The sequence below is a fragment of the Netta rufina genome (genome assembly GCF_964035555.1).
Source record: "Netta rufina genome assembly, chromosome: 1".
In the NCBI taxonomy this organism is placed as follows: Eukaryota; Metazoa; Chordata; class Aves; order Anseriformes; family Anatidae; genus Netta; species Netta rufina.
Window position 1 is genome coordinate 103,828,019 of NC_140123.1, and position 15,248 is coordinate 103,843,266.

A 15,248-nucleotide genomic window follows, 5' to 3' on the forward strand; every position below is an offset into this window, starting at 1 on the left:
AAGAAAGAGGAAAGGCTAGAGGTAATATCTTAGCCAAGAGCTAGAGGAACAACAGAGCTGAGAAGCCTTTGCAATTACACAGTTGCAGCTTGGAGGCTTTTTAATAGTCACTGAAGTCCAGAAGTGTAGACTTCATTTCATACATCTGTCTACTTTATCTTTTAGCAACCCAGGATAAGGGAAAAAAATGCACAATCCGAGTTAGCTGAAGTGCTGTTCAGTAACATTCCCGGTTTCAGATAAGCACAAACTTTAATAGGCTTGTCCAGCACTTGCAATTGAAACAAACAAATGGGCCCAAGAATTGAGAACTAAAAATGACTGTGAAAACAAAACCCTCCAGCCCTCTGCAGTTCCCTAATCTACTCTGCAGCAGTCCTGTGAATGAATGGCTGTGTCAGTACAGCCACGGAGACAATGCAGAGATAGAAACCCTTTCAGCTGTTTTAGGGGAAGCAGAGCCATCAGGGTAACCAAAGCCTAAGGCTTGAAATGCAAGCTCTTTGGGAAAGTAGCTGTATTTTTGTTCTGATCTGGAAATACCCCTTGCAGGGTGAAATTCCTCCCTGTAAGCCATTTTCTTTTTTCCTTTTTTTCCCCAGAGCTGCTACATCTAGCTAGTTTCTTTAATGTTTAATCATCTGACTCTATATAAAGAGAATTATCCTCTCTTCACCTCCTCTAGTCAGATCTCCTACTTGCATCTTTCATTTCACTGAGAAGTTTGGAGCAGGCACAGTCTCCGGTGTCAATGACGACAGCCCCAGGCTTCTAGGGTTGCTAAGGCTGCAGCGTGCCCTATCTCCTTCCCTCCCCAAGACCTGAGGAGGGCACGGGAGGGAAAGGAGCTGCTTTACTTGATCACGCCTCTCTAACCTTAATCCTGCCACAGTATCTTAATCCAGATTTACAGACTTCCAGCAGTGCCTCTATATCCCTCCAGTCCACGCTAGAACTTCCTGAACTTACCCCAAATTATCATTTTCAGAGGATACAGGGGCAGAGAGGGCAAAAATGGGGACAAGTTGGGAAGAAAGAGGAAAAAAAAAAAAAAAGAGAGAGAGAGAAGAAACAAGCATACCATCACCTTACTTTTTGGGGACCCAGCCCTGCCCCCTGGGAGATGACTTCCACCAGGCAGTAGCAGCAACAGCATCAGGAGTCTGAACCACCCCACATCTTCTGATGAGCACATGCCAAAAATGCTCCACATTTGTTGGGCTGCAGAGCCTGCTCACACACGTTTTCATCTAAATTCACCTACAAGGCTACACAGCCATGAATCCTGAGAGGAACATTAACCATTTGAGTGGCAAGTAAGGGATTTCCCTCCAGAATAGAGTTCCTTTTCCTAAAGGTACCTTATGGCTGTAAATGCTCACCCACATTTACCACTGCAAGGTGTCTTGTTCTGCAAAGGATAATTTTCTCCGGGACACAACTGGAAACAGTGAACTAATTGTAGCTGTCTACACAAAAATGCCTCCTGGACACAGTTTCCTAAAGGAAAAGTATTTATCTTCAGAGTCTTAGACTTAAGCTCGTATCAAGAAGAAAGGAAAAGTGGGAAAAAAAAAAGGAGGGGGAGTTGAACCAATCCATTTTTTAACTAATTCAGCTCTGGTAATGGAACACGTCATTGGATTTATTAGTCAAAGTACCTCCTTTTATTTCTCATTGAGGTTCCACCTATGCTTGCTGGACGCTTAAGTACAAAGCACACCCAAGCCTTTAGGTTCAGTTTGCATTAGATTTCAACATGTGTCACCTTGATCTCAACAGCTCCAAATCCAAAAAGCACAGTGGGTTAACGCCCGGCTTCAGTGCAGCCGAAAAAGCCTGCCTGAGCTACCTGCTCTGCTGGAAAGGGATGAAGAACTGACAGTTAATAGCTGCTAATGTAAGCCTGCAGAAACCCACAATAGGCCAGGTTTTCCTCAGAAACATTTAGCTTTGTTAAGAATACCTCTTGAAAAAAATACATGAGGAAGCCTTACCCAGTGGCACTTCATTTTGAGAGCCACGCGTACAACTCAAAATAGTTCCGATGTAAAAAACATGGTAAGGAATCAAACTCCAAAAATAAATGAAGTGCTTGAAGCAGTTTGTGCTTGATGCCCTGCAGACAGCTCACCATCATGCTTTTGCAGTAAGCTGCTGGGAAAGATGGGTCACCCAGAGAGAGGGAGTGCAAATCCACTTACACCGTGAAACATCAGCCGAACACTAACAAGTGGCTGAAAATTGGATAACTGTCACACAGACACTGACTCTGCCCTAGAGGGAACAGCTACACCCATAGGCCAAAAAGGAAGTCCAGAGGACTTTTAAATGCCTTATCTCCACAAGTGCACACTCCACAAAATGCTCGCTGGCTTCTCCCACAGCCAGCTCCAGCTCTGGCTTCTGCCTTGCCACTCCCATGCCCCGCATCTTTGTGCGTTTCCCAAGCATCATTCATCCTGTGCTCTCCAGGTGGATGAAAAATGGAAAGGCTCAAGCACATTTACGAACCTGCTCTCTTGCTTGTTCACTGAACAAACTGTTTCATGCCCAAACATGATCCTTTCTACCTCGTATTTACTTAAAAATCAATTGCTAGACAGGAAGCAGGTGTGTGTCACACCCAGTGAGGGTCAGAACAGAGCTGCTTGCTTCAAACTCCCAAACAGCACGAACAAAAGCACCTCTGTCCCCATTTCCCTAAGGAAGTGGATACAACAGGGAAGGCCTGGAACAGAAGCACATCCCTTTATCTCCTAGCACCAGCTCAGCTTGCCAGCCACTACCGAAGTGGGATTTCTCCACAATTACAGCCTCACACTTGATTCTGCCAGCAGTCCCATCCAGCAACCTTAAAACAAGCCAGAGTCCTTGCACAACTGGGCTGTAGGGTGAAGTTTACCCTGCCGGTACATTAACCCTTCCTCTGCAGGGGGCTCAGCAGAGGAGCTCATCTCACACCCTTTGCATGCAGGGGAAGCAGGTCCTGAAAATCACCAATTAATTGTGTTAACAGTGCCCACAGACAGGAGGTTTGGCTGCCAGCCCTGTAGTTGTGAGGGTGGTCTCCGATTTCCCTTTTGCATTCCCCTTACCAAAAGATATGGGTGCCTGGGCATCAGACAGAATAAACACCCTCTTGAACTGCATGCAACACCTCTGCTCCGCAACAGGCAGCAGACTCGAAGCCATTGACCTCCCAGCCAAAACTCAGGCAAACTGCATCTTTTCAGGCAAACTGCAACTTTTCAGGCACTAGCAGGGCCGCTAATGACATTGCACAATAACAAAAAGCCTCTACAGGGGCCGTGCATCACAGCTCAGCCTCGAACCCACAGCCCTACAATTAAGACAGCATGGGAACTCCCGTTAGCTGCTAATTACTTCTCCCAGTCACGCCGCGCGGCAGCTCTGCTCACCAAGTACAGCATGCGGTACAAGGAGTCGCCGGCTCGCACAGCGCCTTCGCTCTTGACTTTACGGTTACCTCGCCACGGCGCCGACATGGCCGGGAAGGCAGGCAGCATATACTGGGGGAGCCCTCACTCCGCCCCTCCAGGCTCGGCTGTGAGAACAATCCCAGCTCGCCGCATATTGGGCTGATCCGAAATGCCTCCCCGCTCCCGGGAGAGCTCCCGCGCCGCTTCCTCGCGCCGCGGCGCAGAGGACAGGCGCGTTTTAATGAGGAAGGGCAGCGACTATATTCAACCAGGCAGAGCCTCTCCTCCTCCTCCTGTGTCACTTGCCATGGGCCTCCTTCACTCACCGCATCAGCTGGAATTAAAAGCCGGCCAGGAGCTGCAGCTGAAGATTTAACGCTGCTTTTCGTAGCGTCGCGTAGAGGGGAAACTTCAGCAGGAAGGCTGAAATGCAGCAAAGGGGAGGCGAAGGCAGCCCCAGAATATAAATGTCTCTTGCCTGTGGCTGAGCATGAGCCGATTGGCTACGAACTGCGCTGCCTAAGAATATTAAACATCTGAAGGGACAGAGGCAGAGAATTAAAAGAACTTTAAAAAGCCAGTTATGCCACTGGAAAACCTACCCCTCAAATCCCCATTTTAATCCTTTCACGTCTATTGCAGCACACTGAAGGTTTCTGAGGCTTAATTCTGGTCTTCGATAACGGTGCACAGAGAAGACGACCTATTTTCTTCCAAAATAATACCTCTAACTGGTATGAGTGTGCACACACACACCCGTACAGCACGCTCCCCAAAGTAGGAGCGCTGCAGGGGTAAATAGCTTCACTTTCAAGAGGCAGATGCCCCAAATTAAAAGCAAGAAGGAATGAGTGTCCTGCAGCATTGCAACTGATTACAGGTGGTATTTGGGTTTTGATTTTTGAAAGCATCCCTATCAAAGGACCATTATAGGAAAAAAATACATATCCACAAGGACTCCTCTTGTGATGTAACACAGCATGCAGCTCAGCTCTTGGCAACCTGCAGCACTAAGTGCTTACACATATGCTCACTTTTTAGCATACCTCCTTTAAACCTCAATTTATTCTAAAATATTTAAAAGGCCAAAACAGGTCACCACACAGGCAAGTAACTGTTCAAGAAATTACTCTCCCCCATTATTCTCTCCCAGCTCTCTTCTCCTCTTCAGTGCTGGCTCCCACATGAAATGGAGAGAGAGAAAGTGTGGAGCCCATCCCAGAGAAGAAGCAACTGGGTGTACAATTCAGCTGCAGCGCCTACAGGAACAAAAAAGTTGCACCCAGAAAGCACACATGCTTGCTAGTGTTTACGAAGATTTCAACCAAGAGGTCCCACACATAAGAGTGCTGGCTAATTCAGGAACGGCATCATGAAATTAGACAGGAAGGAAGTTCAGAGAAAAACAGCTGCCCCATGCCACTGCGCTGCGAATGCCTCAACCCACCTTGGAAATTGGATTCTAGTATTTTAAACCACTTTACAGTAATCTTATTTTTGCTTGTTATTATAATGGTTCCTTTGAGGATATCGAAGCAGAAGTAATTTCTGTGTTATCAGGTCTTTAGGATACACAGAAGATATGATTTCCAGAAAAGGGGGGAATAAAAGGGGGGAATCCTCAAAGCTAAGTGGTATACCCTCCAAATCCACAACCACCATCGACAGCTTGGAGGCTTTTGCAGATTATGACACAAATGCACCACTACTAAGCAAACACACACCCACATGCACACATGCTGAGCTAGGGGAAAGGAAAGAGACAGCTGGAAGGGAGGAGGAGGAGATGAGCCACACTGAAGTACCTCCTGTATTACCCATCTACATATCACCTACATGACAAAGCTACAGGTAGAAGGGATCCAAGTCCAGCTTTTGGTAGGATTTCACGTAGCTTACCTTCATAACAAGCCTACCCAGCGTGTGCTACAAGAACGCATGAAGGACAGCCGCAGCGCTACGTTCCTCTCCTTTTCCCATCAATTATTAACTCTCATCTAGACTCACGTTGCTGGCTGGCGAGCTGGGAAATTTCCTTGGAGGAGCTGGGAGCTCTCCTCCTCAGCAGCACGCTGCGGACATCAGCAGGCTGCCACGCAGTGATGATCTTTGCAGGATTAAGCCCTGTCCCTGAATCATGCTATTGCACAACCCAAACACTGTTTTCTGATTTTTAGCTGCTAACGCTGCATCTGCACTGAAAGATGGGGAACTCTGCATCTAGCTGGGAGGCTCCAGCATAGCTCAACTGGATTTCCTCTGCTGCCCAGCGGTGAGTGGGTAAGAGTGCTCCTGCTCAGCTTTTGCCAAGATGGCCAGTAAATAAACACGTGGAACAATCAGAAAGTCCTCTTCGGCATCCGAGGAAGACTGGAAGTTGTGGTGGAAATGGTGATACAAGGAGCATGTCCCTTCTGGTGACTTGAGGGCAGCGTTTCACTTCCCGTGTACAAAAATAACCCGTGTAAAACAGCACTGAGGACATCAACTTAATCTGCTCCATAATCCCACGAGCATGGAAAGGTGCAGCAGTGCATGAACAGGAAAACACCTTTGCCGTTGTCCTCATAGTACCAGCCAGGAGGTGATTTTCCACGGAGCAAAATGCCCTGCAGACTCCTCACTCCCCAGGCAGATCAGCTTTCCCAAGCACACAGAAAGCAAAAGGACCAGGAAAATCCTCCCATGCATTTAGCTTTTTTCAGTTAGGTGCCCTTTCTTTTGTTCGTTTGTTTCTCCGTATTGATGCTGTATTTAAAAATTAGTATTTGAAGCACCAATAGTGCTCTCTACTATCGTCCTTTACCATTTACTAGATTTCTCAATAGGCTTAGCAAAATAATTCGGGAATTTCTATAGCTTTAGTTCATGAAAAATCAGAAAGAAAGCCTATGTAATACAGAGTATTTCTCCATGGGAAGTAAATATCACATAAACAACACAAAATACCCTTCTGAATTGTAAAACAAAATACGCACAAACCTTTTTATTTACAGAAAGACAGATTTTCCTCTCATTGGAAGGTAAAGCTCGTTGGAGTATGGAGTTACTCTTCCATTGCATGAATATTAAGTATTAGAGCTGCTAATGCACATTTCTCAGTTTAACTAAATCTGCTGAGCCGCAAGGCTAATCATGTAATCCTTAGGTCTCGCTTTAGGCAATTACAGCTCCGAGGATCAAGGAGGCAAGATGCAATATGGAGCCCCCCAGCCTGGCACAGTTCAGAAATAAAAGAAAACACAGCATGCACATTTATTCCCCAAGTTGCTGTGTGTTATACTCAGTGCTCTTCCCCAGCCTCCATGCTCAACAGAAGAGAGTCTTTTCAGAGCACGTGAAAATCCCACACCCTTACAGTTAAAAATAGAGAAGTGTCAACAACCCCTTCCACTTACTCGAGAATAAATTCTCTGTACTTACAAGAAAAAGTTCTGCAGTAAAACCTGGAAGCAAAACATAAGAATAATCCCTTTCTCCACATGCAACCTCTGCATATATTTCGTGCACAGGAATGTTTTCTGTTATCTGACTTCCACTCCCTGGCTATCAGAGACAAAACTACAGGCTAGCATGACATCAGAGGTCAGGAAACAAGAGGCCAGGGTCTTTTCCTTTTCCTACAATGAGTAAGTAAAAGAGTACAGGGCTCACTATAACATATTTTAGCTAAAACAAGAGCTAGGAAAAACCACACCTGCACACAAACAAAAACTGAGTGAGATCTCATACTCATTAGATCAGGAATTCTGTGGAAAATTAGCTGGAAAAATCTCACCATCACTTATGCATGAAATACATACAAACAATCAGTGCCTTTAAAATAATCTCACTTGATTCTGCCTCAAAAGCCACTAATCATCGCAGATAACGTTGTGTGAAACTCCCCAACACCAGCCTAGAGCAAACTACCAACTGCTGTGAAACCCACCCCTTAATAGATAGCAATTAGCAATCCATTTGCACAACCTCTTAGCTATAATTGGAGAGTATTGCTTCAATTTAAGGTAGATTGGCTATAATTAGTTTGCATTTAAAAACTAGCATATGCACTATGCTATTGATTTAAGGAAATAGTGTTTAACTTACATTCCTCCCATGCCTAGAAATCAAGAGAGAATAAGAAATAATAATAATCCGTCTGATTTTCTGGTTCAGCTGCCCTGCTCTGGAGATGATAAACCATCCCATTTAGAAAATATGTGGGAATATTGTCACAAGATAGTGAAGATACAAACCATCCCCAGTAGAAGGGTACAAGTCCTGATGGTGATGTGCCACAATCGAAGATGTAACGTTATATTCAGTATCATCTGTAAACACCTTAAAAGTAAGATCCACATTTTCCCAAGGAAAGATGTTCTAATCAGGTGCAGCTGGGGAGTCGGCACATCAGCTGGGAGCTCGGTGTGCTTTCACTCCTTGGCATGTGAAAATGAAAATTTCTCACCTTGCTCATCTTATCGGCCTCATCAGATGATTCCAAGTCTTGCGCTTCTGCCTCCTCTGGAGCCGTCTCAACGGAGCTGTCCGGGTCACCACAAAGCGAGTGCCCTGCTGAAATTGAGATGTGTGTGAAAAGCCAACCAGAATTTCCAAAATTTCAAAAAGCTGTGGACAGCAGACATTGAGTTCCCATGGATGGCCAGGCCTCATCCTGCACACAAGTAGATGCTGAATTTATGCCTGAGGCACTCACTGACCTGGTAGGACTGCCCTGTTTTGGAACAGGGACCACGTTCTACGTTCAACTACAGGTGTAAAAATAAACAGGTTATGGCCAGACAGCACTATTTAGTTGGAAATTACAAATACTGATTCCCAGATAAGGCTAAAATGCCATGCTGAAATTCTTGCATTTATTTTTAAGTCCCTTGCTAGCAAGGAATTGCCTGCCTTTATACTTGACTGGTTTTAAATGGAAATACCAGGAAGTGAATGAGTGGGCAGTGCCAAGGAGAAAGCCTTTGGTCAGCCCTTCGCTGAGCAAGCTGAACATAACAATTTTAAGTTGTACACCTATGCCTTAACACCCTTCTGGAGACTACGTTCTTGATACAGATAACTGCTTGCAACTTTTTGTAAATAAATGGTGGATTACCTGCAAGAGGCAAAGGGATGAACAGAACTAATCCCAACCTCAGAGCTCTGTAAGTAACTTTTTTTTTTCCTCCTAGGATCTCATTCTCTAACTTAAATAACAAGAAGCAGTATTACTGTACCTTAACCTGCCTCCACAGAAAGCAGACTTCACATACACTCAACTTCTAACTATCACAAATCATAATGAACACTGATTAAATGAACTCTGCTATGAAATTCCTGCATGCCTGGGTTGAGCTTCAAGCCAGCGCAAAGACTTTCCAGAAGCAGAGTCCAGATGCTAATTCCTTTCAACTTTCCTCCCTCCTCCCCCCAGCCCCATTAGGAAAAGGTTTTTCATCATTACCACTGCTTGGGTGGATTGGGAAGGGTGTTTTCATGGTCACCCCTCCCTGCGTGCATCCTGCCACACGAAAAAGACAGTGAATGTTCCACCAGGGATTATGCTTTTTATGCCATTATGTTTATTCTTCACATAATGCAGAAAAACATAATCAAAATTCAATGGATGCAGCAAGACAGAAAATCCCTGCTTCTTCAGAAACCAAGACTAAGCAACCTACTTTTTTTTTTTTTTTTTTTTTTTTTTGGTCTGGAGAGGTTGTTGCTAGCATGTAACATTTAAACATTTTGGTGGAAAACTGACTCTTTTCTGTAACAGAACAGAGTTTTTTTGCAGGCTTGTTTTGTTTTGTTTTGCTAGCCTTATCAACAGAAGCATCCCAATGGCACACTATCTTGTTGTCAGAGCCCACTGGTCCTGCAGCCATCCTCTCTAATTCGGTCCTAGGCTGAGACATGAACTTTTTACAAGGAACAACAGTAATTTAGCACATCAGATGCAGCACCATTTCTATGTTAGTCCCATGCTGACTCTCACGTTCCTTGCTATTTTCAACTAGACATTTCAATTTAGGTAAGCCATGTAAATTTGTCTGTAAGGAGCATTTGGCTAAATAGCAATGCTGGAAGTAAAAAGGCCACAGTGAGATAACACACATCTGTTACACTGATAAATTGCAGTTAAACATGGTGTGATTTGGCCAAAAAGGCTGGAGTAGCGTGGATGGTCTATTTATTCAGCTAAAATGGCAAGCTGCTGTACAGATTTAAAAAAGAAACTCATTAACCACATCTACTATATTTGTTTATATTTGTACTGCTCTGAAATATGGTTCATGAAATTGAAACAATACTCTTTAAGAAATATGTTTCCTAATTGAATAAGGAGATTAAATTCTGCTGCCTCTTTGCCTCAGTTGAAAAGCTACTGATCTTCTTTCATAGTTTTTATGTTAACACATAACGTTGGCTCAAGAACACATCCTAGATAAGGTTCTTTACATCAAGACTGAGGGCAGTGATCCAGGTCCGGGGTTTTTGTTTCTTACAAGCTTCCAACCACCATTACAAAAAATAAAATAAATTAAATAAATAAATATATATTTTAAAAGGCATGATTGTACAAGACTTCCACTTTTAATGGGTCTGAAAATTCAGAGAAACGGGAATTCAGAAATTCAGATATAAATTCAGAAAATACTCTGCATACTGGGATGGATCTAAATTGGACAGCAAATAAAACGAAAAGAACACAAAATGCAGTTCATAACTGAGCTTTCAGAAGACATGATTCTCTTCTGAAAAGATGAGGTTTACCTTTTAAAAAGATGTGCATGCAGGGAATGTTTGGCAAAACAAAATCTATTCAAAGAAGTATTTTATCTGTAAGAAGTTACATTTTCTGAGTCTCGCCCATACTTTTACGAACTTGGACTGTCATTTTTTGGGTGTTTCTACTAATGTGTAAAAAAAAAAATAATTATTAAATCCCTTATGCTATCCATTAAAAACCAAGAGTAAAATGTGCTATGTGTCATAATTCAGTTTGGGCAGTCCGTGCTCACTGCAATTAATTTTCCATTATAAGTTGTATGAAATACATCCTACAGCTGTTTCTTATCCCCGAGCCAAGGCAAATAATGTTTGTTAGGGGGGTTGGGGTTTTGCTTTTAAGCTATCACTTTTTCTTTTCCTGTATATTAAAACACCACTTAATCTGTTTCCTGCAGTATAAACACTTCTACCCAGTAGACAGCAATCTTTCACTTACGTCTTAATGAGCAGTCACACAGTGCATGTGTTTAGGGTATTTCTAATGTCTTAAGCTGCCAAAGCCAACGTCAACTTCAGCAGTTTTATCTGCTGGTTGTTAAAACACAGGCAATCGGTTCAATAATGCTGCACGTTCCCGCAACAGCCTTTTAATACCTTCCAGTTACTGCCCCATTTCTGTCAGGTTCATTACATTGTTTTATTTTTGCCCTGCAAATCTTTATTTAGCTCTGCGAGGAGCTCCGAGGAGAATGCGCTCATTTCCTTCTGTAGCACCTGAGTGCTGCCCAGCAGCTACCATTTGTTAGGGACAATAACACGTGGGCTTCAATTACATTAAGGAATGGGAAAGGGAAATCCAAAAAGTAGCAGGAAAAGGGGGTCAAATCCATGTGGCCACGAGCACAGGTGGAGGTCACGGGAGCACCCAGGTTGCCTTGGCAGTGCAATATCCATGACATTATGACTCATGCCCATTAAATAACTTCAACTTATGGCTAGAACTAACAAAATAAAAGGAAGTCTTATATCACCCGAGCAAAGGTGCAGGGGCTTAAATGCCTGGAGAATCACGTAAAGCTTAAGGAGCACACCAACAGTTGGCTACAATTTTCCATGGCTGCTGCTTCCCATTTGCAGGGCTGCTATCGCCTGAGATTTTAATGAGAATTCCACAATATTTGGTACTGCTCTTAAAACCTGGCTCTCGGTGCCAGATGATTTATTTTTTTTTTAGTGCAATGGAAATAAATATTCCTAGCCAAGCTTCCTCAGCTGTGGTGCAAAGCTCAGAAGCATTTATCCTACTAACACAAGAAGCAGAATACAAATCAGAAAACCCTCCATGTTCATAATATTTGTATCTTGATGCTTTATTCCTGCATATGTGGAACTGGCAATACCGAATTTAGTCCCTTCAGTGGGAGCAACAGGGAGGTGTTAGCAAGGCCAGCCATCTGCCAGCATGTTATGTGCTGCGGGCCAGAAGCAACAACAGGCTGAGATGGCTGAAACCTTTGGCTTGTAACTCCTAGGGTGCCTCAATCTCTCGAGCAGGGTGCTTTACACATCTCAGCTCCCTACACAACACCTTGTATGTCTCGTGGGTGAGGCACTGGGAAGGCAACGGGGAAGCAGCTAATGCTGGGTGATCACCCAGTGGGGCAGCGCTGGCTCCAGCCCAGCACTGTACTGGCTCCCCCACTGGGACTGTGCCACAAAGGGATCCCATTTCCATGTTCAGGTTGGGGTAAAACTGGGGTGCAGAGTATCTCAGGATAAACCGGTACCATGCATGCTCAAAGCACGAGGTACCTGCTTTAAACAAAGGGGGACTTTGAAGTCAAAAAGGGAGTCACCTCGTGAGCAAGGGTATGGCTTCATAAGCATTTCTTCCAGCTTGGCCATGCCCTATTTATTTTTCTTCTCTTGTCCCCTTGCTCCCAAGTTATGCTGACACAGCTGTCTGTGCAGCCAGACAATAAGATGAATGGGAATATCCATTTATTCATTTATTGCTTTCTGCTGGCTTCCCTAACCTAGTTCATCGCAGGGCCACACAGGCCTTTCCTACGGGAGGAGAGCCTTGAGCCCCGACGAGGACTGCTGAAATTAAGCTTGTAATTAACCTGCTGCTTTAAGCAGCATCAAGACAGCACCGAATGGGATGTTTCTAGATCGTATTTCTGAAATTAACCAAACTGAGGGGCCTATGTCCCTTGACGAAAATGTCCTCCAGCAAACCAGGTGGCGGAGGGGATGCAGAGAGCCAGCAGACCAGGCCACAGACCCGTGCCCAGCCACCGTGGGCTCTCAGCCAGTACTGCCACGAGAGGCAACTCTGTGGGGCACTGCCTGTGGCCCAGAGTGACAGAGGAAGAGATCTGTCACCTCTGCAGTCAGCCAGCAAGTGTCAGGGGCTGCAGAGCCCAGCCCCGTGCCCTTCCCTGCCTGCCTGAGACCGCTCCCTGCAAAAGGTGCATGGTCCTCCTCTGTACTCCTTCCACTGGTAACACTCAGCAGTACTGAAGGAAAAAATACAGTGATTCCTTAATTCCTTTTGTCAGGAAATAAGGGGTGACCCCATGACTACCCACTCAGAGTCCCAGCCAAGAAGCTCTGGAATCTGTGCTCCTGCAAGAAGTGCTGTGGAGGTTTCAGCGGCCAAAGTGCTTTCACAGGGCTCACGGCTGACTTCTTAGAATTATGGTTAGCTGTGAAACACTGGAACATAAAAGAAGGAAACATCATTTTTAACGTTGGGGTGTTCTGTCCCTTTGGGAAATCCCATAGAGTTGATAGCCTCACCAAGGATTCATAAAGCTGTGTTACAGCTACCCCAGTGACAGTCAACTGAGTGACCAAAGAATGCTACAGGAACAACTGGGAAAAGCTGCCTTTTATGGAAAACTATAGAAACAAGAGCTGTAAGTCTCCTATCTTTCTGCCAGAGCGCTATTGCTTCCCTTTCCATTTCAATTAGATCATAAATTGCTCAAACGTAGAAAAATCTATGCTGAATGTTATTCAGTTCAATCACTCTTTTTAGGGAAAATGCAGATTCGATGAAACTTTCCCTGCATCAATCACTTTTCTCCCTCCTCAGTTCAGGAACCTGGTCAAATAAATACCTGCACCACGCTTTGTTGCCTGTTTCGAATAAACAGGAATATTCACAGTCAGAAAAAACGAGGCAGTGCTCAGGGACCCTGGGAACCAGGGGCACTGCAATTGCAGAAGTGGAAGATTCCTTCCACACTTACCGAGTTTCAGCCTATGGTTCACGAAGCCAGCAGAGGGAGTGGCAACACAGCAAGAAGATGAAGATGACAAGCCCCGCTGCTAATAAAGCGGGCATGCTTACTGCAGCTAACGTGGGAAGATTCCAAACCCCAAAGCTGCAATCCCAAAACTAACGTGCCAACAGCCACACCGCTCATTTCAACAGCAGCTCAGGTAAACTTCAGAAAAGCCAGGGATTAGCCCTCCAAATACAATTCTGGCTGAGGTAACTTCCATTAGCTTTTGCTTTTAAAAAGCTCATCTTGTGACAACAGTTCTGCACATCTCTGCTTAATTACATGCCACAGCCTCAATGGCTGCTGCAGTAAACGCTGCTGGAATTGTTATCAAGCACTGAAAGATAACATTATTTTTTGAACATGCTACAAAAGATATGAAATTAGTTGCTGCCTCAGGAAAATAACCCAGGAGAAATTAAGGTTACTGTTAGTCTCAGCTTGTTCTGAAATCCAAATTACTTAGCCTAAGGGTAACTGTGACAGGACCAGGATGGAATGAGAAACAGCAGCAATTCTTGAAGAGCAATTTGAGTTTGTTTCATGTTTTTATGCCATATTCTTCAGAGCACGAGTTAACTTTAGCCTCTAGTTCCCCTTTTTTTTGAACAACAAAATAATAGACCCCTTAAAAACACTGAGCTGCTTCACGTCTAGAAGATTAATATACTCATTCAGAACAGGGAAATACTTTTTTTTTTTTTTTATTAGCTACATTCAGCACAATGATTTATTTGGCTCTTTATTATCACTGCAGAGCTATCCCTCACACTAGAGGTCTCCAAAATACTGAGTATACAAAGCCTAACCCTCAGAAACTCTACCCCGGACTGCAAAAAGGTAGTGAACTAGGGGGAGACCACAAACAGATATGGATAATACTCCCCACTCCCTTTCCCAAAATATGTCCTTTATGCTTCGATCATCTGGAGGAGATGTGACTCTGTGTTTCCAACTTTCAACCTCTCATTCCCTGGACTGAGTGGAGCAGGCTGTGGAGATGAAGCACTTGTCATGGGAAGGGGACAGAGCTCTCACTGATCCCTTCAGGCAGTAAGGAAAACAGGTTGTGGGGCTCCAGACGGAATCAGAGCTGCTCCTCCTCAACCAGATTTATGCAGGCTGTGTTAGGAAAGAAGATTGAAAGCCAAGAAAAATATTAATAGATGAAAGGAAGAAAACTCGTGGCTCTGCAAGCCTGACACGGAGCAAATTCCTAGGGGAAAGTATACATCATATCCGAGATGGATTTTTTTTTACATCAATTAGAGACCTAAAATCCAAGGTCATCTCCAGAACAGCCTGTTAAGAAATAACACAAAGAAGTACCAGCTGCCAGAGAGCCGATTCGCAGGCTGTAGCCCAAACCTCTCCGTATACAAGGTAGCTGTAGAAAATGAAGCAGCTGTACGTCACACCGTATTTAACAACCGCACTGGCAGGCACTTCACCGAGGTCAGCTCCCCGAAACACGGTGCAGGCTTTGCTCATGGAAGACCTCCCACGGAGTAACAAGGCATGACCAAAGCTTCCTTAAAAACAACTTTAAAAAAAAGTGACTATTTTCCATTGAAAGGATGCAATATGGTATGCCTCACACAGGAACTCTGCCCTTTGCTGACTTCACGGGAGATGAAGAATTGCAATAGTGAAGAAGATGACAGGACATCAGCGAGATCGGTCAAGCAGACCATGAGGTTCTGGAAAATGGATGGGTCTATAGGTGATTTATACCTGCTGGCACTCTGGCCCCGTAATGCTTCACTCCCCTGCTGAAACAGAGGCTGTA

At 44.4% G+C, this 15,248-nt stretch overlaps 1 protein-coding gene across 1 annotated transcript in view; it reads right to left on the reverse strand.

Moving 5' to 3' along the window:
• The window catches only part of TIAM1 (TIAM Rac1 associated GEF 1), an 84,664-nt gene that overhangs the window by 15,785 nt on the left and 53,631 nt on the right, over positions 1 to 15,248 (reverse strand). Inside the window, exon 14 of the mRNA XM_084306541.1 lies at positions 7,894 to 8,000. Within this exon, the coding sequence (XP_084162667.1) occupies positions 7,894 to 8,000 (107 nt within the window). The remainder of the gene's footprint in view (positions 1 to 7,893; positions 8,001 to 15,248) is intronic.